A 15566-nucleotide genomic window follows, 5' to 3' on the forward strand; every position below is an offset into this window, starting at 1 on the left:
GTGCTGGATCACAAAAGAAGGAATTTGTAGTATGCTTATTAAATGCTCACAGGAATGTCTAGTGGATTGAACCACAAGCTGGCTTTTTAGAACAGATTGTGGTTGAACCCACTGAGGGAAAATCAATACTGGATTGGGTGCTGTGTAAAGAGCTAGATTTGATTAAGGAGCTTAAGGTAAAGGAACTCTTAGGAGACGGTGATTGTAATATGATAAAATTCACCCTGCAGTTTGAGAGGGAGAAGCTAATGTCAGATGTATCAGTATTACAGTGGAGTAAAGGGAATTACAGAGGCATGACAGAAGAAATCACTAAAATTAATTGGAAAGGGATACTAGCAGGGATGATGCAGGACAGCAAAGTCTCAAGTATTTGGGATCAATTCAGATAGATACATCCCAAAGATGAAATATTCTAAAGGGAGGATGACACAACCATAGCTGAAAGGGAAGTCAAAGGCAACATAAAAGCAAAAGAGATCATATGTAATAGAACAAAAACCAGTGGGAAGTTGGAGGATTAGGAAGCTTTTAAATACCAATTGAAGTCAATTAAAAAGTCACAAGGAGACAAAAAATGAAATATGAAGGTAAAGTAGACTGCAGGAGAAGTACACCGGAGGGGTATTAATGGGGTCAAGGGAATGGCGGTTGAACTTACTAAGTATTTTTCATTGGTTTTCACTGTGGAAGACACCAGCACTATGCCAGAAAGTTGAAAATGTTAAAAGGAGCAGACATATTTGTAGTTGCTGTTAATGAGAAGGTGCTTGGGAAGCTGAAAGGTCTGAAGGTAGACAGATGGACTACACCCCAGGGTTCTGAACGAGGTAACTGAAGAGATTGTGAAGGCATTAGTAATGATTTTTCAAGAATCACTAGATTCTGGAATGGTTCCAGAGAACTGAGAAATTGCTAACGGCACTCCCACTCTTTAAGAAGGGTGGGAGGCAAAAGAAAGGAAATTATAGACCAGCCTGACCTCAGTGGTTGGGAGGTTGTCAGATTCCATTACTAAGGATGAGGTGTCAGGGTCTTTGGAGGCAGATGATAAAGTAGACTAAATGCAGCATGGTTTCGTTAAAGGAAAATCTTTCCTGAAAAATCTCTGCTGGAATTCTTTAAGGAAATATTGGGTAAGATAGTCAAAGCAGAGTCAGCGGATGTGCTCACTTAGATTTTCAGAAGTTCTTTGACAAAGTGCAAACTTACTACTCCCCCCAAACAACTTCCTCGTGCATGTTATTTATAAAGATCCCCAAGAGCAGGAGTCCCAGAACAGATCCCTGTGGAACACTGCTGGTCACAGACCTCCCCATCTACTACCACATTCTGGCTTATGCGAGCAAGAAATTCTGAATCCATGCGGCTGGGTTTGATTGGATCCCATGTGCTCCAACGTTCTGAATCAACCTACTGTGGGGAACTTTGTCGAACACCTTACTAAAATCCATATACACCACATCCACTGCTCCACCTTCATCAATTTGTTTTGTCAATTCATTTAAGAATTTGATCTGGTGTGAGATTTGACTGGCCCCTCACAAAGCCATGCTGCCTATCACTAATCAAACTATGCTTTTCCAAATTCTCATAATCCTGTCTCTAAGAATCATCTCCAATTATTTGTCCACAATTGAAGTGAGACTATAATTCCCAGGGTTATCACCACTCCCTTTCCTGACCAAAGGAAGAACATCTCCCTCCCTCCAATCATCTGCACCACCCCAGCGGCTAGTGCGGACACAAAGGTCATTGCCAAAGATGCAGCAATCATTTCCTTCGCTTCCCCTAGTAACCTGGTCTATATCCTGTCTCGTTCTGGGTAATTATCTATCCTAAATTTTTCTTTAAAAGTTCCAGTTCATCCTCTTTGTTAATGTCAACATCTTTCCAATATATCCTCTTGGTCTATGCTGGCCTCACATTTGTCAAGGTCACTCTCCCTGGTGAATACTGAGGCAAAGTATTCATTAAGTACCTCCCCTATCTCTTGCGACTCCAATATGATTGGGCCTTTGTTCTCTTTGGCTATCTTCCTCTTCTTCACATACATGAAGAAAGCCTTGGGGTTAACTTAATTGGACTCACCAGGACCTTCTCAACCCCATTCTAGCTCTCCTAAATCTCTTCTTAAGCTCTTTCCATGCTATCTTATAATTAGCATGAGCCCAGAGTGACCCTTACTTCCAAAAGCTTAAGTAAGCTCCTTTCTTCCTCCTCACGAGGTGTTCAATATCTTTTGTCAACCACGGTTGTTTAACCACACAATTGATTCCATACCTCAGTCAGACAAATCTATTCAGTACCCACAGCAAGTGTTCCCTGAACAAACCCCAAACTATCACTGTGCATTTCTCCCTGAGTACACCCTAAACAAGCCCCAACACTTCCACTGTGAATTTCTCCTTTACACCCCAAACAAGCCCCACACTCCACTGTGCATTTCTCCATTACACCCCAAACAAGCCCCACACTCCACTGTGCATTTCTCCATTACACCCTAAACAAGCCCGACACGTCCACTGTGCATTTCTCCATTACACCCTAAACAAGCCCCACACTCCACTTTGCATTTCTCCATTACACCCTAAACAAGCCCGATACGTCCACTGTGCATTTCTCCATTACACCCTAAACAAGCCCGACACGTCCACTGTGCATTTCTCCCTGATTACATGCATCCCAATTGTTGCTCCCATTTTCCTGCCTGATTGCGTGATAATTCTCCTCCCCAAGGTACTCCCTTTGTACACTGTGCCTTAGTGTCTGTTCTCTTCCCATCAGGCAAGACGCCACTGTCCTCCATGTGTCCTGCTATAATTCTCAACGGAGACAACTCAGTGAAAATGGTGGTGGGTGCCTCTGGGGGAACGAAGATCACTACGGCAACGGCGCTGGTATGTACTGGGGTGGAGAGGATTATGATCAACATCTTCAGAAGTGGAGAGAACAATGAATGGGCAGAAATTTTGGTGAGGAGATATCTTGTCGTGTGATTCATTCAGTGTCTTTCTGGTGGCCCAGGTAATAATGAACACGCTGTGGTTTCATTACAATATGGAGGAAGCTGTGAAGGCACCCAGATTTCACAATCAACTCTACCCAAATATCACCGATGTGGAGAAGGCACTCGAGCAGGTTAGTGGAGACGTGCTGGACGTCTCTGGGTGTGTGGGCTGGGAGACTTCCTAAGGCTCTGTCGTCCCAAGTAGGAAATTGATGATGGAGTTGTTTGCACAAACTTAAGACAGTGTTTCTGAACTGTACTGGATTTCCCCTAACTCAGGACTGTGTTCATGGCTACGACCAGCTACTGGCAGATGTAATTGTGATAGCTGCCTCCTGCAGAAAGTGGCAATGGTCAGAGTCCTTCCCTGCAAGCTTCAGGGACTTACCTGTGGAATGACTCCAATCCGAGTATTCTTTCTCTTGCTGTGTCCTGTTGACTGATGGTTTTATTTTGATCTGTCTCCCTTTCTCCCTCCCCCACCACCTCCTCCCTTTCTCCCCCAACCCCCCTTTCTCCTTCCCTTTCTCCCCACCACCACCTCCCTTCTTTCTCCCTCCCCCCACCCTCCCCTTTTCTCCCTCCCCACCACTCCCTCCCTTTCTCCCCCACCACTCCCTCCCTTTCTACCCCACCACTCCCTTCCTTTCTCCCCCACCACCCCCTCCCTTTCTCCCCCACTGCTTCCTCCCTTTCTCCCTCCCCCACCACTCCCTCCCTTTCTCCCCCACCCCCTTTCTCCTTCCCTTTCTCCCCACCACCACCACCAATATGAACGAACAATCTCCTAATCGATGTTCTGGCTGTCCTTGGTCCAATTTGCACACGCAATGTGCTCACATTCATTTGAGTTTACTGTTGTGTCCACCAGAATGCCATGAAATTCCTCGCTTGTTTGAAGTGTGCAGAGTGATACAGTCGCAATAAATAGCTGCAAATTAGGAGAATGATGCAAAAGATAGAGCTGTAGACTGTACTTCAGTGCAAAAAACAGACATGAGACTACAGTGGAATAATAGAGGGAGCTGGATTCGACAGTCTAAGAATGTTTTCTGGAAAAAGTTTTTTCACCTTACTCCATTTTCATTCAGTTAATGTAGGTTGTATTTGCTTTAATGATCTTAACAACAGAGTCGAATACAATATTCAATCAATAAAACATGAGTAGCACTTTTAAAATATTCTGACATGCAGAACATAGAATATTACAGCCCAGCACAGGCCCTTCAGTCCATGATGCTCTGCCAACCTCTTAACCTACTCTCAAGTTCAAGTTGAAATTCAAGTTTAATTGTCATTCAACCACACACATGAAACAGTGTTCTTCAGGGGCCAACGTACAAGACGTAATACCAACAGGCACACACAGCACAAGGCACGTATAACACATGTAGTTACGAGAGCAGTAACCGTCATCAAAAAAAATCTAGCCCAAGACCGAGTGTCGTGACCCATAGATTGACAATGCATGGGATGTTGTCCTAGCACCAAGTTTCTCCAGGAGCAATCACACAGCATTTTCTCAGTCATACGCACGAGCAGCTGCAGACGAACACCATCAGCTTGTCTTCCACTGAGTGAAGACTGGAGGGGCAGGCACTGATGAGAGGGCTCAGCCCCCACCAACCCAGCTCGGTTGATGGCTGCGCCAAACTGCCTTTGGCGTCTGGAGATGACTCCATGGCATTGGGTCTACCTGGTACATACTCTCAGATTAATTTAATCCTTCCCTCCCGCATTGCCTCCGCTTTTCTATCATCCATGTCCTATCCAAGAGTTTCGTAAATGCCCTTCGCGTATCTGCCTCTACCACCACCCCTGACAGGACGTTCCACACACACACCAGATCAAAGGAACATTCCACCATTTTCCTTTGGCATCTCTGACCATGCCATGGTCATGGTTGTTCTAGCTACAAACCATGGTATTCATCCATGGTTAAACCAACTGGGACCAACAGATAGCCATGCATTCCTGAGTTGTTGGAAGGTTGGTGCAGCAGTACAGATGAATATGCTGACATTGTAACAGCTTACATATCCTTCTCTGAAGATATGTGTCTTCCTAAAAAGATTATTGTGAGGTATAACAATGACAAGCTCAGCAAGGAGTTGAGGACCCTCGCATTTGCAAAGGGTCATGCCTCCATGTGTGGCTTCCCTCCAGAGATTCTCGATCGCACAGTAGCAGCGGCAGCCAACCGGGCATTTCTGAACTTTTCTCCAGATGTTCCTCCGTGCTTCTCACATCTGTCTCCATCAAATCAGAATTGTGCACGACATCCTACTTACAAATGCAATATCATTTCACTGGAGAGCTGTGCCGCCATCTTCTCCTCCCACCTGTCTTCACTGAGATAATTTCACCTTGTGCAGTGTTCTAGACTGCTTTAAAGTTGCTACAATTGTTTCAGTTCCCAAGAAAGACAAGATCACTGGACTTAATGATTCTAGGCCAATAGCTCCGAATTCAGTCATTATGAAAACCTTTGAACATCTGATGTTGGTTTACCTTACCTTAAGGCCATTACTGATTGTCTTTTTGACCCATTACAGCTTGCTTATAGAGCAACTCACAGTTGAGGAAGCAGTTAACTTATGCCTTCATCACATTCTTCAACATCTGGACTTCCCCAACATTGATGTGAGGATCTTGTTTGTAGATTTTGGCTCTGCCTTCAATACTATTGTTCCAGAATTGCTACACAAGAAGCCGTACCTTACAGTGCAGACTGTAAGGCTGGGCTCCTGCTATTCGAGGACATTTTCAACCTCTCACTGCTACAGGCGAAAGTTCCCACATGCTTCAAAAAGGCAACAATTATAACAGTGCCTGAGAAGAATAATGTGAGCTGCCTTAATGACACTCATATCGACAGTGATGAATTGCTTTGAGAGGTTGGTCATGACTAGACTGAACTCTTGCATCAGCAAGGATCTGGACACATTGCAATTTGCCTATCATCACAACAGGTCAATGGCAGACACAATCTCAATGGCTCTTCACACAGCTTTAGACCACCAGGACAACACAAACACCTATGTCAGGATGCTGTTCATTGACTATAGCTCAGCATTTAATACCATCATTCCCACAATCCTGATTGAGAAGTTGCAGAACCTGGGCCTCTGTACCTCCCTCTGCAATTGGATCCTCGACTTCCTAACCGGAAGACCACAATCTGTGTGGATTGGTGATAACATATCCTCCTCACTGACGATCAACACTGGCGCACCTCAGGGGTGTGTGCTTAGCCCACTGCTCTATTCTCTCTATACCCGTGACTGTGTGGCTAGGCATAGCTTAAACACTGTCTGTAAATTTGCTGATGATACAACTATTGTTGGTAGAATCTCAGGTGGTGACGAGAGGGCGTACAGGATTCAGATATGCCAACTAGTGGAGTGGTGCCACAGCAACAACCTGGCACTCAATGTCAGTAAGACGAAAGAGCTGATTGTGGACTTCAGGAAGGGTAAGACGAAGGAGCACATACCAATCCTCATAGAGGGATCAGAAGTGGTGAGAGTGAGCAGTTTCAAGTTCCTGGGTGTCAAGATCTCTGAGGATCTAATCCGGTTCCAACATATCGATGCAGTTATAAAGAAAGCAGGACAGCGGCTATACTTCATTAGGTATGTCAACAAATGCACTCAAAAACCTTTATGGATGTACCGTGGAGAGCATTCTGACAGGCTGCATCACTGTCTGGTATGGAGGGGCTGCTGCGCAGGACTGAAAGAAGCTGCAGAAAGTTGTAAATCTAGTCAGCTCCATCTTGGGTACTAGCCTACAAAGTACCCAGGACATCATCAAGGAGCGGTGTCTCAGAAGGGCAGCATTATTAAGGATGTCCATTACCCAGGGCATGCCCTTTTCCCACTGTTACCATCAGGCTGGTGGCATAGTGGCATCAGCGCCGGACTCCGGGACGAAAGGTCTCGAGTTCGAATCCAGCCGGCTCCCCTGCACGCTTTCCATCCGTGCTGGGTTACGAGCTGGTGATCTCATTGGAAACTCACCTGGCAGAAGGCAATGGCAAACCACTGCTGTAACTTATCTCATACGTGGTTCCCCACTACGTCAGAGAGGCGTGGAGGGAAATCGCCCGCTAACCGGAGAAACTCCGGATGCAACATACTTTTCCTTTACCATCAGGGAGGAGATACAGAAGCCTGAAGGCACACACTCAGCGGTTCAGGAACAGCTTCTTCGCCTCTGCCATCCGATTCCTAAATGGACATTGAATCCATGAACACTACTTCACTTTTTTAATATATATTATTTCTGGTTTTTGGATGATTTTTAATCTATTCAATATACATATACTGTAATTGATTTACTTATTTATTATTATTATTTATTTTCTTTTTTTTCTTCTGGATTATGTATTACATTGAGCTGCTGCTGCTAAGTTAACAAATTTCATATCACATACCGGTTACAACAAACCTGATAACAATAACCTTGCCCAACTCAGTAAGCACAAAAGCAGCAGCTCTCCACTGGGCTGTATTCTTTCACCCCTCCTGTTCTCACTTTATACAAATGACTGCACCTCCACAGACAAATACATTCAAATCCGAAAGTTCACAGACCGTATTTGGTCTCCTCTCTAATGATGAAGTGAGCTGCTATCAAAGAGAGGTAGACCGTCTCTCAGCACGGTGGGCTCATAACAACTTGGAGCTGAATGCTATCAAGACAGTGGAAATGAGGACTGACTGCTGCCGACAACCCCCTCCCCGCCGCCACCCATGCCCCCCTTGGAAATTACTGGTCAGGCTGTGTCTGTGGTCGAGATATTCAAACTCCTGGGGACTACCATTACCAATGCACTGAAGTGGGACAAGTACGTTACATTGATCACTAAGAAAGCCCTGCAAAGATTGATTTTCCAGGGGCAGTTTAGGAAACTTAACATCTCAGAGCGTATCCTGACAACTTTTTACACAGCCACCATTGAGTGTATTGTGATCACCTCTGTCACCGTTTGGTTTCCCGCTGGATCACCCCTCTGCAATTCTGGGTTGCAGTCAGTCATTGACTCAACAGGGAGGATCACTGGATGTCAGCGACCAACATTAAAAGACTTCTTCATCACCAGAACGAAGTAAAGACCTGGAAAATTACTGCTGACTCCACTCATTCGAGCAGACACCCATCCATCAAATTGCCATCACGATGATGCTACAAGTCCATCGCCACCAGGACCACAAGTCATCTCTGAAACTTCTTTCCTGTAGCTATCCAGCTCCTCAATAAAACTCACTCAGGTGTAATAATCCCCTTGCCCAACTATCTCAGCACAACATGCTGTTAAATGGTCTATCCTGCTCTCCTTGTTCCGTTTATATTTATTAACTTTCTTCATATGTTGACATTTATTTTTGATTATTTGCATTGGCAGATGTGATCATTCTGCTAATTGTTGGTTGGTCGTGGCTGTTTGCACTGCTGTCTTGTAAATGGTTGTTTGTGGTTGTACTGTCTGTTCTGATACTGTCCTGTGTTTTTTGCTTGGCACCGAAGCGCATACTGGCACAAAGTGATTCTGATTCTGTGTAAAGAACATTGCTCTGATATCCCATTTCCACCCTGTCTGTCCACTCGATCTATGCTTCTTATCATCTCGTACACCACTGTCGAGCCACCTCTCATTCTCCATCTCTCCAAAGAGAAATCTTCTAGCTCAGTCAACCTTTCCTGATATTCTTTGTTGAAGCTATTGGAGTATTTTGTACAGTTTTGGTCACCCTGTTATAGGAAAGACAGTACTAAACTAGAAAGAATGGAGAAAAGTTTCCAGGACTGGAGGGACTGAGTTATCGGGAGAGGCTGAGCGGGCGACGATTTTATTCTTCACAGTGTAGGAGACTAAGAGGCAGTGGCGGTGCCAGAGATTTTTTCTTGCTGGTGCTATAGTGGGGCTGAATTATTCAGTGATGGTGCTGAGGGATGTACCCTATGGTAATATGTATTTGCAAGGCCAGACGAGTGGCGTTCAAAAGTCAGTTTGAAGTGTTATGTGCCTACTATAAATGCCTCTGTTGATTCACAAGCAACAGCAATTGATAAATATACTATAGAAGTGAACTGTGACAGTGTCAACAGCATCAGAGACAACCCGGGCTACACAGAGCATAAACAAACAAACCAACAGAGCATCCGAGCAACAGCAGACAACGTGAATCACGCACCAATCCTGCAATCAGTGTCAAATGCATGCTTTTTAACTGAAAAACACAACACTAACCCACAATGTCCACTGCTATTTGCATTACATAGACAGACAATGCCAAAAGATGCATGGTTATTAAAGTCAAATAAGGCAAACAACAGATGCAAGGCTTTACCAGGAGTTGGACAAATCATACTCTGACCATGCAATACCTCAATTAATTCAGCTACTGAATTTAAAACAAAAATCAACAGAGACTTGGAAGTCTAAGCAAAACCAGCAGGCTTAGTAGCAGTAAAAGTAATAGTTTGGGATTTGCAGGAAAAATAAGGACTATGGGGTATCCACTACAAAATAATAATAATAATCAGCATTAGCATTGGCCCAAATTTTAAAAAAATCAACTGCCCTCACCATTGATGTTTTCAGAGAAGCACAATCCATCTTTTGTTGTGATTGGTGGTGAAAGCATCAATGATTTTCTGGATGTCAAGTGCTTTGGTCCTCCGGCTGTTTATGGCCAACAGGGCCAAGTTGCTGTTCTGAGCATCGCCGCTGCTATTCCTTGGGTAGTCTTTGAGGCGTCTGAGGCTAGAGAAACTCCGTTTGCATGAGGCAGATGTCACAGGTAGAGTCAGTGATATGCAGATTAGTTTGTATAAATCTATAAACATAAGCATCGCGATAGGGTCTCATTGGAGCTAGAAATTCCACTGTGTCATTCACTGTCTGTCCTTGCTAGAGACTCAACCACAGCTCTCATATACTCACGATTTTCTTGGACAATCTTTGCATGTCCTCTGTCAAGCATTTTTCCCAATCTTGAACAGTCTTGTTTTCACAATCTGAATTTGGCCCATGTCTCCATAGCAAACTTATGAGCTGCATTTACATGGTGGGTTTTGAAAGCTGTTGTAGCTTTCCGCCAGTTGCGGTAACCAGTGAAGGTAGACTCAGAATGGAACCCATGTCCTCCACACAGGAAATGCCTGCATGCAAAGCAGAACGTAGTATCTTTCATGATCGAATATTCCAGTCAGTCAAACCAGCCACGAATAAAACTCCTTTGCTGATTGCCAAACTGTTGCGAGCAGCGAAGGGTACGAGGGGTCACAGTTTGAGAATAAAGGGGAAGCCTTTTAGGACCGAGATGAGGAAAAACTTCTGCACACAGAGAGTGGTGAATTTGTGGAATTCTCTGCCACAGGAAACAGTTGAGGCCAGTTCATTGGCTATATTTAAGAGGGAGTTAGATGCGGCCCTTGTGGCTAAAGGGATCGGGGGTATGGAGGGAAGGCTGGTACAGGGTTCTGAGTTGGATGATCAGCTATTATCATACTGAATGGCGGTGCAGGCTCGAAGGGCTGAATGGCCTACTCCTGCACCTATTTTCTATGTTTCTATGTTTCAATGCTGGCCGACGGGGACCTTCCTCAGGCTGCTGGCTAACATCGTTAACAGTATTCCCACTCGCACTGAGAGCAGCTTCATCCATGTTCTGTTCCGAATCTGGCTCCATTTCTTGTTCCTCTACTTCGCCCTCACACTCCTTTGATGAACTGCTGTCGTCCTCATCCCCACTTACTTCTTTCTGAATGTCACTTTCAATTAAGACAGGCTCAGGCGGAGACACCACTGATTCCTCTGGATGAGGTCGTTTTCTCACTAAAAATTGATCCAGTTTTCACTCCGCCAAAATAATGCACGCGCCAGGCCCACGCTAGCTTGTAAAAGCACAATGTGTGTGTGTGTGTGTGTGTGGGGGGGGGGTGGTATTGTTAGTCTCCGGGACCATGGATCTGCGCCTGGATGTATGCTATCAATCTCTCCTGTGAGTGAGAGTGAGTGAGATCACCACCTTAAGTGATCTTAGATCAGCTTAACTGATCTCAGGACAGCAATGGCAAGACATTGACAACGAACGAATAGGCAGGAGTGTAGAGTGGATCTGACAGAGTTTATAACTTTATTGCTGCGTGGGTGCTATGGTAACTGGGGGCACTGTTTCACTAGATCAGCCGGAGAAACAAGCTGTATTCAAAACTATACAGAGAAAGCAAAGCAGCTGCAATTTGTATGTGAAATTTCAGTTAATTTCTTGGTGGTGCTGCGCTGGTGCTATTGCAATTTCTGCTGGGGCTATAGCACTAGCTATCACCACCACAGCGCCGCCCCTGCTGAGAGGTGACTGAGGAGCACAGACAGGGTGAATGCATTCAGCCTTTTCCCCTGGATTCGGGAATGAAGAATCAGAGGGCACTGGTTTAAGGTGAACAGGGATAGGAAATTGAGGGATGCTACTTTTTTTAAATAGTGTGCTATGTTTCTGTTTCTCTCTATAGGGAATGAGCTGTCAGAGGAGGTGGTTGAAGTGGGGATGCATCTAGACAGTTGGACAGGCATATGGATTGGAAACGGTTAGAAGGTTATGGGCCAAACGCTGGCAAATGAGAATAGCTGGGATAGCAGCGAGCATTTGGGCCAAAGGGCCTTTTTCCATGCTGTGTGATTCTATGACAATGAGAAGAATTAGCTGACAAGTCCTGGACCTGATGACACGTATCCTGGGGTATTAATGGAGGTGATTGCCAAAAAATTGATTGGGTCTGCTGTAAACGACCAAATCTGCAGAAGTAGTGAGACAACCCAAGACAGAGAGCAAGAGACGGTGGGTATTTGGCCTGATATCTGCCATTGCGCAAGTGCCGGTGTCCATTACCCAGGTAACAAAAGCGAATTTAAAACACAGCAGTGCAATCAAGGGAAATCTTGTCTGATAGCTTCTTGAAAGATGTAAAGGAAAGCAGTCGATGGATTGTGTCTGGATTTCTAGGAGACGCAAGGTACCACACACAGTTTCTCTGTACACGGGGATGGTGGGGGAATGTTGGGGGGAGGAAAACAAGGGGGAATAAATGATCTCTGTTCAGATTGGTAACCGTAATTACTGGGGAACCACAGAACCAGTGCTGGGGCCCCAATAATAAATGACTTGGAGAAAGGGATGGGTGTACCAGAGGCATATTTGATGACACCAATGTAGAGAAGGGGTTAACAAGTTCTAAGGAAGTCACAAAGGGCTCTAGAAAGAATATGGAGTGGATAAGTGAAGAAATCAGCTGACGTTGTGTAATACAGGAAGCTGTGAGACTTCTCACCGTGGCAGGAAGATCGAAGAGGCAAATTAATGTTGCAGTCGAGAAAGGTTACAAAATGATTTAGTACAAAAGAATAGAAAATTTAGCCTAAAATAACAATTTGCTGGCAGAACTCAGCAGGTTGCAGCATCGGTCTAATCTAACAAAGCATTGGAATGAATGCTAAATGTTGACTTTTTCCTTCTGCAGATGCTGTTTGACCTGCCGAAATCCTCCAGCAGTTTATTTTTGTTTGCTCAGCAGTCTTGCAGTCCCGTGTGTCCCTGCTGATTTAGCACAAATGTAGAAGGGTCATTGGGAAAGCGAGCAGGATGTTGCCTTTTTAGTAAGGGGGGGATGGTTGAGTAAACCTGCTCTACTACTTGCCTGTACAGTTTGGCTCCTGCGCCAAAGGACTGATGTTGGGGCCTGCTCTAGTTTGATTCCTGAGATAAGATAGTGAAATATGACTGAGCCAAGGCTCACTGAAGGGTGCTCACATTTCCTGAGGGGCTTTGACTGGGTGCATTTGGACAGGATGTTCCCCTGATGGGGGATTTAGACCCTGGAGAGAACTTCAGAATGAGTCATCCCTTCTAGTTGGCGAGGAGGAGGAATTCCTTTCCCCAGAAGTGGTGAATCTTTGGAATTCCCTGCTCCAGGGAACTGCAGTGAACGGAGACAAAACGGCAGTGAGGTCATGGACTGCATCTGGATTACAGAGGAGGAGACAATCGCTGCCTCATTGCTGGGGAACTTTGCTCAGAGTGCCGACGAGCTGTCAGTGGAATTGGTGGATGCAGATCCAATTCCAACATTGAAGCGAAATGTAGCTAGCTAGATGGCCAGGAGAGTATAGAGGTTTGTGGTCTCCATACAGGTTGACAGAACTGGACAGGATAAAGAATCAGCATAGACTAGATGGGCCAAAGGGTCTGTTTCTGTGCCGCATTGCTCTTTGACTCTACGACAAATGTTGAAGGCACGAGGGAGCCGGGGCTTCGGGAGACAGAGATTACATCTGTAATGACTGTACTGAATGGTGGAGCAGTTTCCAAAGACCAGTCCTTATGTCATGTGTTTTTATGTATAAAACACAGAACATCCCCTGCTTCTTTTAAGAGATTTGTTGAACTGCACAGTCTGTCAGGCTACACACAGCTCCATGGTCAGGCACCATTTAGTCATTCTCTCCTTCTCCATGGAGTAGGGTTTACTGCTGCCAGAGGCCTCTTCCCCGACTTTCTTCTGTGAGACCTCATCACTGTCTCCTACGGAACCAGTTTCCTCTTTGCTGTTTGGTGAAGAAAGGAAATTAATGTGATGCTCCCGGTTGGAGCCCCTCACACAGTGTGGAGAAAGTATCCCACACCCAGCAGATTTCCTGGCGAAGGTGCTCCTTCCATTTTGTAATGGACTCTCCATCACACTGTCAGATGTGACGTTACACTCCACCAAACATCAGGCTGACAGGATTATTTTACACTACAACCATCTGCAGCATGGATAACTTCACTCATCACAACTCTGCGGTGGCTCCAGTCGTCATTGTCCACATCGCAACAAATGACATCGGGAAGGGCGGTTCTGCAAGACAAATTGAAAGAGTTCGGTGGGAAGCTTGGGCACAGAAGTGACCAGGTGGTCATTTCGGAAGTTCTGCCTGTGCCACGTGCCAGTCTAGGTAAGATGGAGGAGAATAGAAGATTTAATGCATGGTGTAGGCTAGAGGGGTGAGGGTTTGTGGGACATTGTGGCTCCTTTTGGGGCAGATGGAGCCGGTACTGCTCAGACGGGTTGCATTTCAACTGGAGGAGCACAAATGTCACGGGAAGGCGTCTGCTTCAGTAAGCTGAGGACTGTTTATACAAGGGAGTGGCTGGGGCAGGGGACTTAGGACAGGCCAGGCTCGACTGTTTCAGTGCCATACTGGAGAATAACATATGAGGACATAAACCGATTATAGACTTCAAAAATATAAAAATGGGTCAGAATAGGATGAGAAACATAAATGTACAAATATTAAGAATAAAGTAAGCGAGCTGGGATTATATGCATGTGCTTATAAGTATGATAGAATAGTGCGTGTGTGGGAGTATTTGCTGACAGGGTGTGTGTGAAGCGTCCAGTGCAGTAGTGTAGTCGTGCTTGTAGTCAGTGCATGCTGTATACCGCATAGTGCTCTCTGCTTCCAGCTATTGCTGCTGACTGGCCTTCTTAACAGAGGGTGAAAAGAGGAGCCGAGTCTGTAAGTCTCCTCCTGCCAGTACAGAGCCTCTCCACCACCAAGACTCCTGCAGTGCCTCCTCGGGGCCACACATGGAAACGGGGTATCTTAACAGTCCCAGGCTAAACTGCAGGGGATCTCGGAGCAGCGGTGGGCCCCAGAGTCGGGGTGTGCAGGCCCAACACCGCGTGGACACACCCTGGCACCCGTCAACCACTGTCCCCGCTATGGGCAAATAGCCCCACTGCCTTGTGGTAAGTCTGCAGAGACGAGGCTAAGGGAGCACACCCTGACAGGAAAGCAATGCACTGGCAGCGTGCAATAGACGGGCCTTAACAGACTAAGGACCCGGCAGCCTCCTGCAGCCAAGATGTGGGACCGGTTGTCCTGGGATCACCCTTGCCAACGGGATTTACCTCATCATGGTGAAGATAGTGCTACTGGGGATGGCACACCCCCTGTGGCACTTAAAATCTTCCTTGCGCAGGTCTCCACCTCTGACCACGGTGAACAACACTTGGACCTGACATATGGTTGGAGTCTGACGGCGATGGGGCATCTGGCAACGGGAGCAGGTACGAATGGACTGGGAGCTCCTAGTCAGAACCCTGCATGGCAGTGGCACAGGGTATTTGGCCGCCAGCAGCTGGGACTGAGTGGCAGCTGTTTTCTGCAGACCCCTGTGCGACTGAGCAGCCCTATTTAGGGACCGTACTGCTCACCCCAGTTGGGGAAGGGCCTAGAAAATGTGGCCTAAAAATTGCCCATTCAATCACTCACCTGGATAGGATACCGCGCCTATCGGGTTATTCCACTACTGCGGTCGAAATAAGAAACAATGCAACCTAAAACTGGCAATGTGGAATGTAAGGACTCTCCTGGACTGGTATGGCATCTCTGACAGACCTCACCGGAGAACAGCCTTGATCACTGCTGAGCTGAGGGGCTACAACATCCAGTGAGACCAGGCTCCGGGATGAAGGCTCTTTAACAGAGGAAGGGATGGGTTAC

At 46.0% G+C, this 15566-nt stretch overlaps 1 protein-coding gene across 1 annotated transcript in view; it reads left to right on the forward strand.

Annotated features, from left to right (window-relative positions):
* Positions 1 to 15566, forward strand: part of ggt1a (gamma-glutamyltransferase 1a) — a 56893-nt gene that overhangs the window by 21429 nt on the left and 19898 nt on the right. The window contains exons 5-6 of the mRNA XM_063031708.1: positions 2788 to 2900; positions 3028 to 3141. Of these exons, the coding sequence (XP_062887778.1) occupies positions 2788 to 2900; positions 3028 to 3141 (227 nt within the window). The remainder of the gene's footprint in view (positions 1 to 2787; positions 2901 to 3027; positions 3142 to 15566) is intronic.

The sequence above is a fragment of the Mobula hypostoma genome, chromosome 23 (assembly GCF_963921235.1).
Source record: "Mobula hypostoma chromosome 23, sMobHyp1.1, whole genome shotgun sequence".
Classification (NCBI taxonomy): Eukaryota; Metazoa; Chordata; class Chondrichthyes; order Myliobatiformes; family Myliobatidae; genus Mobula; species Mobula hypostoma.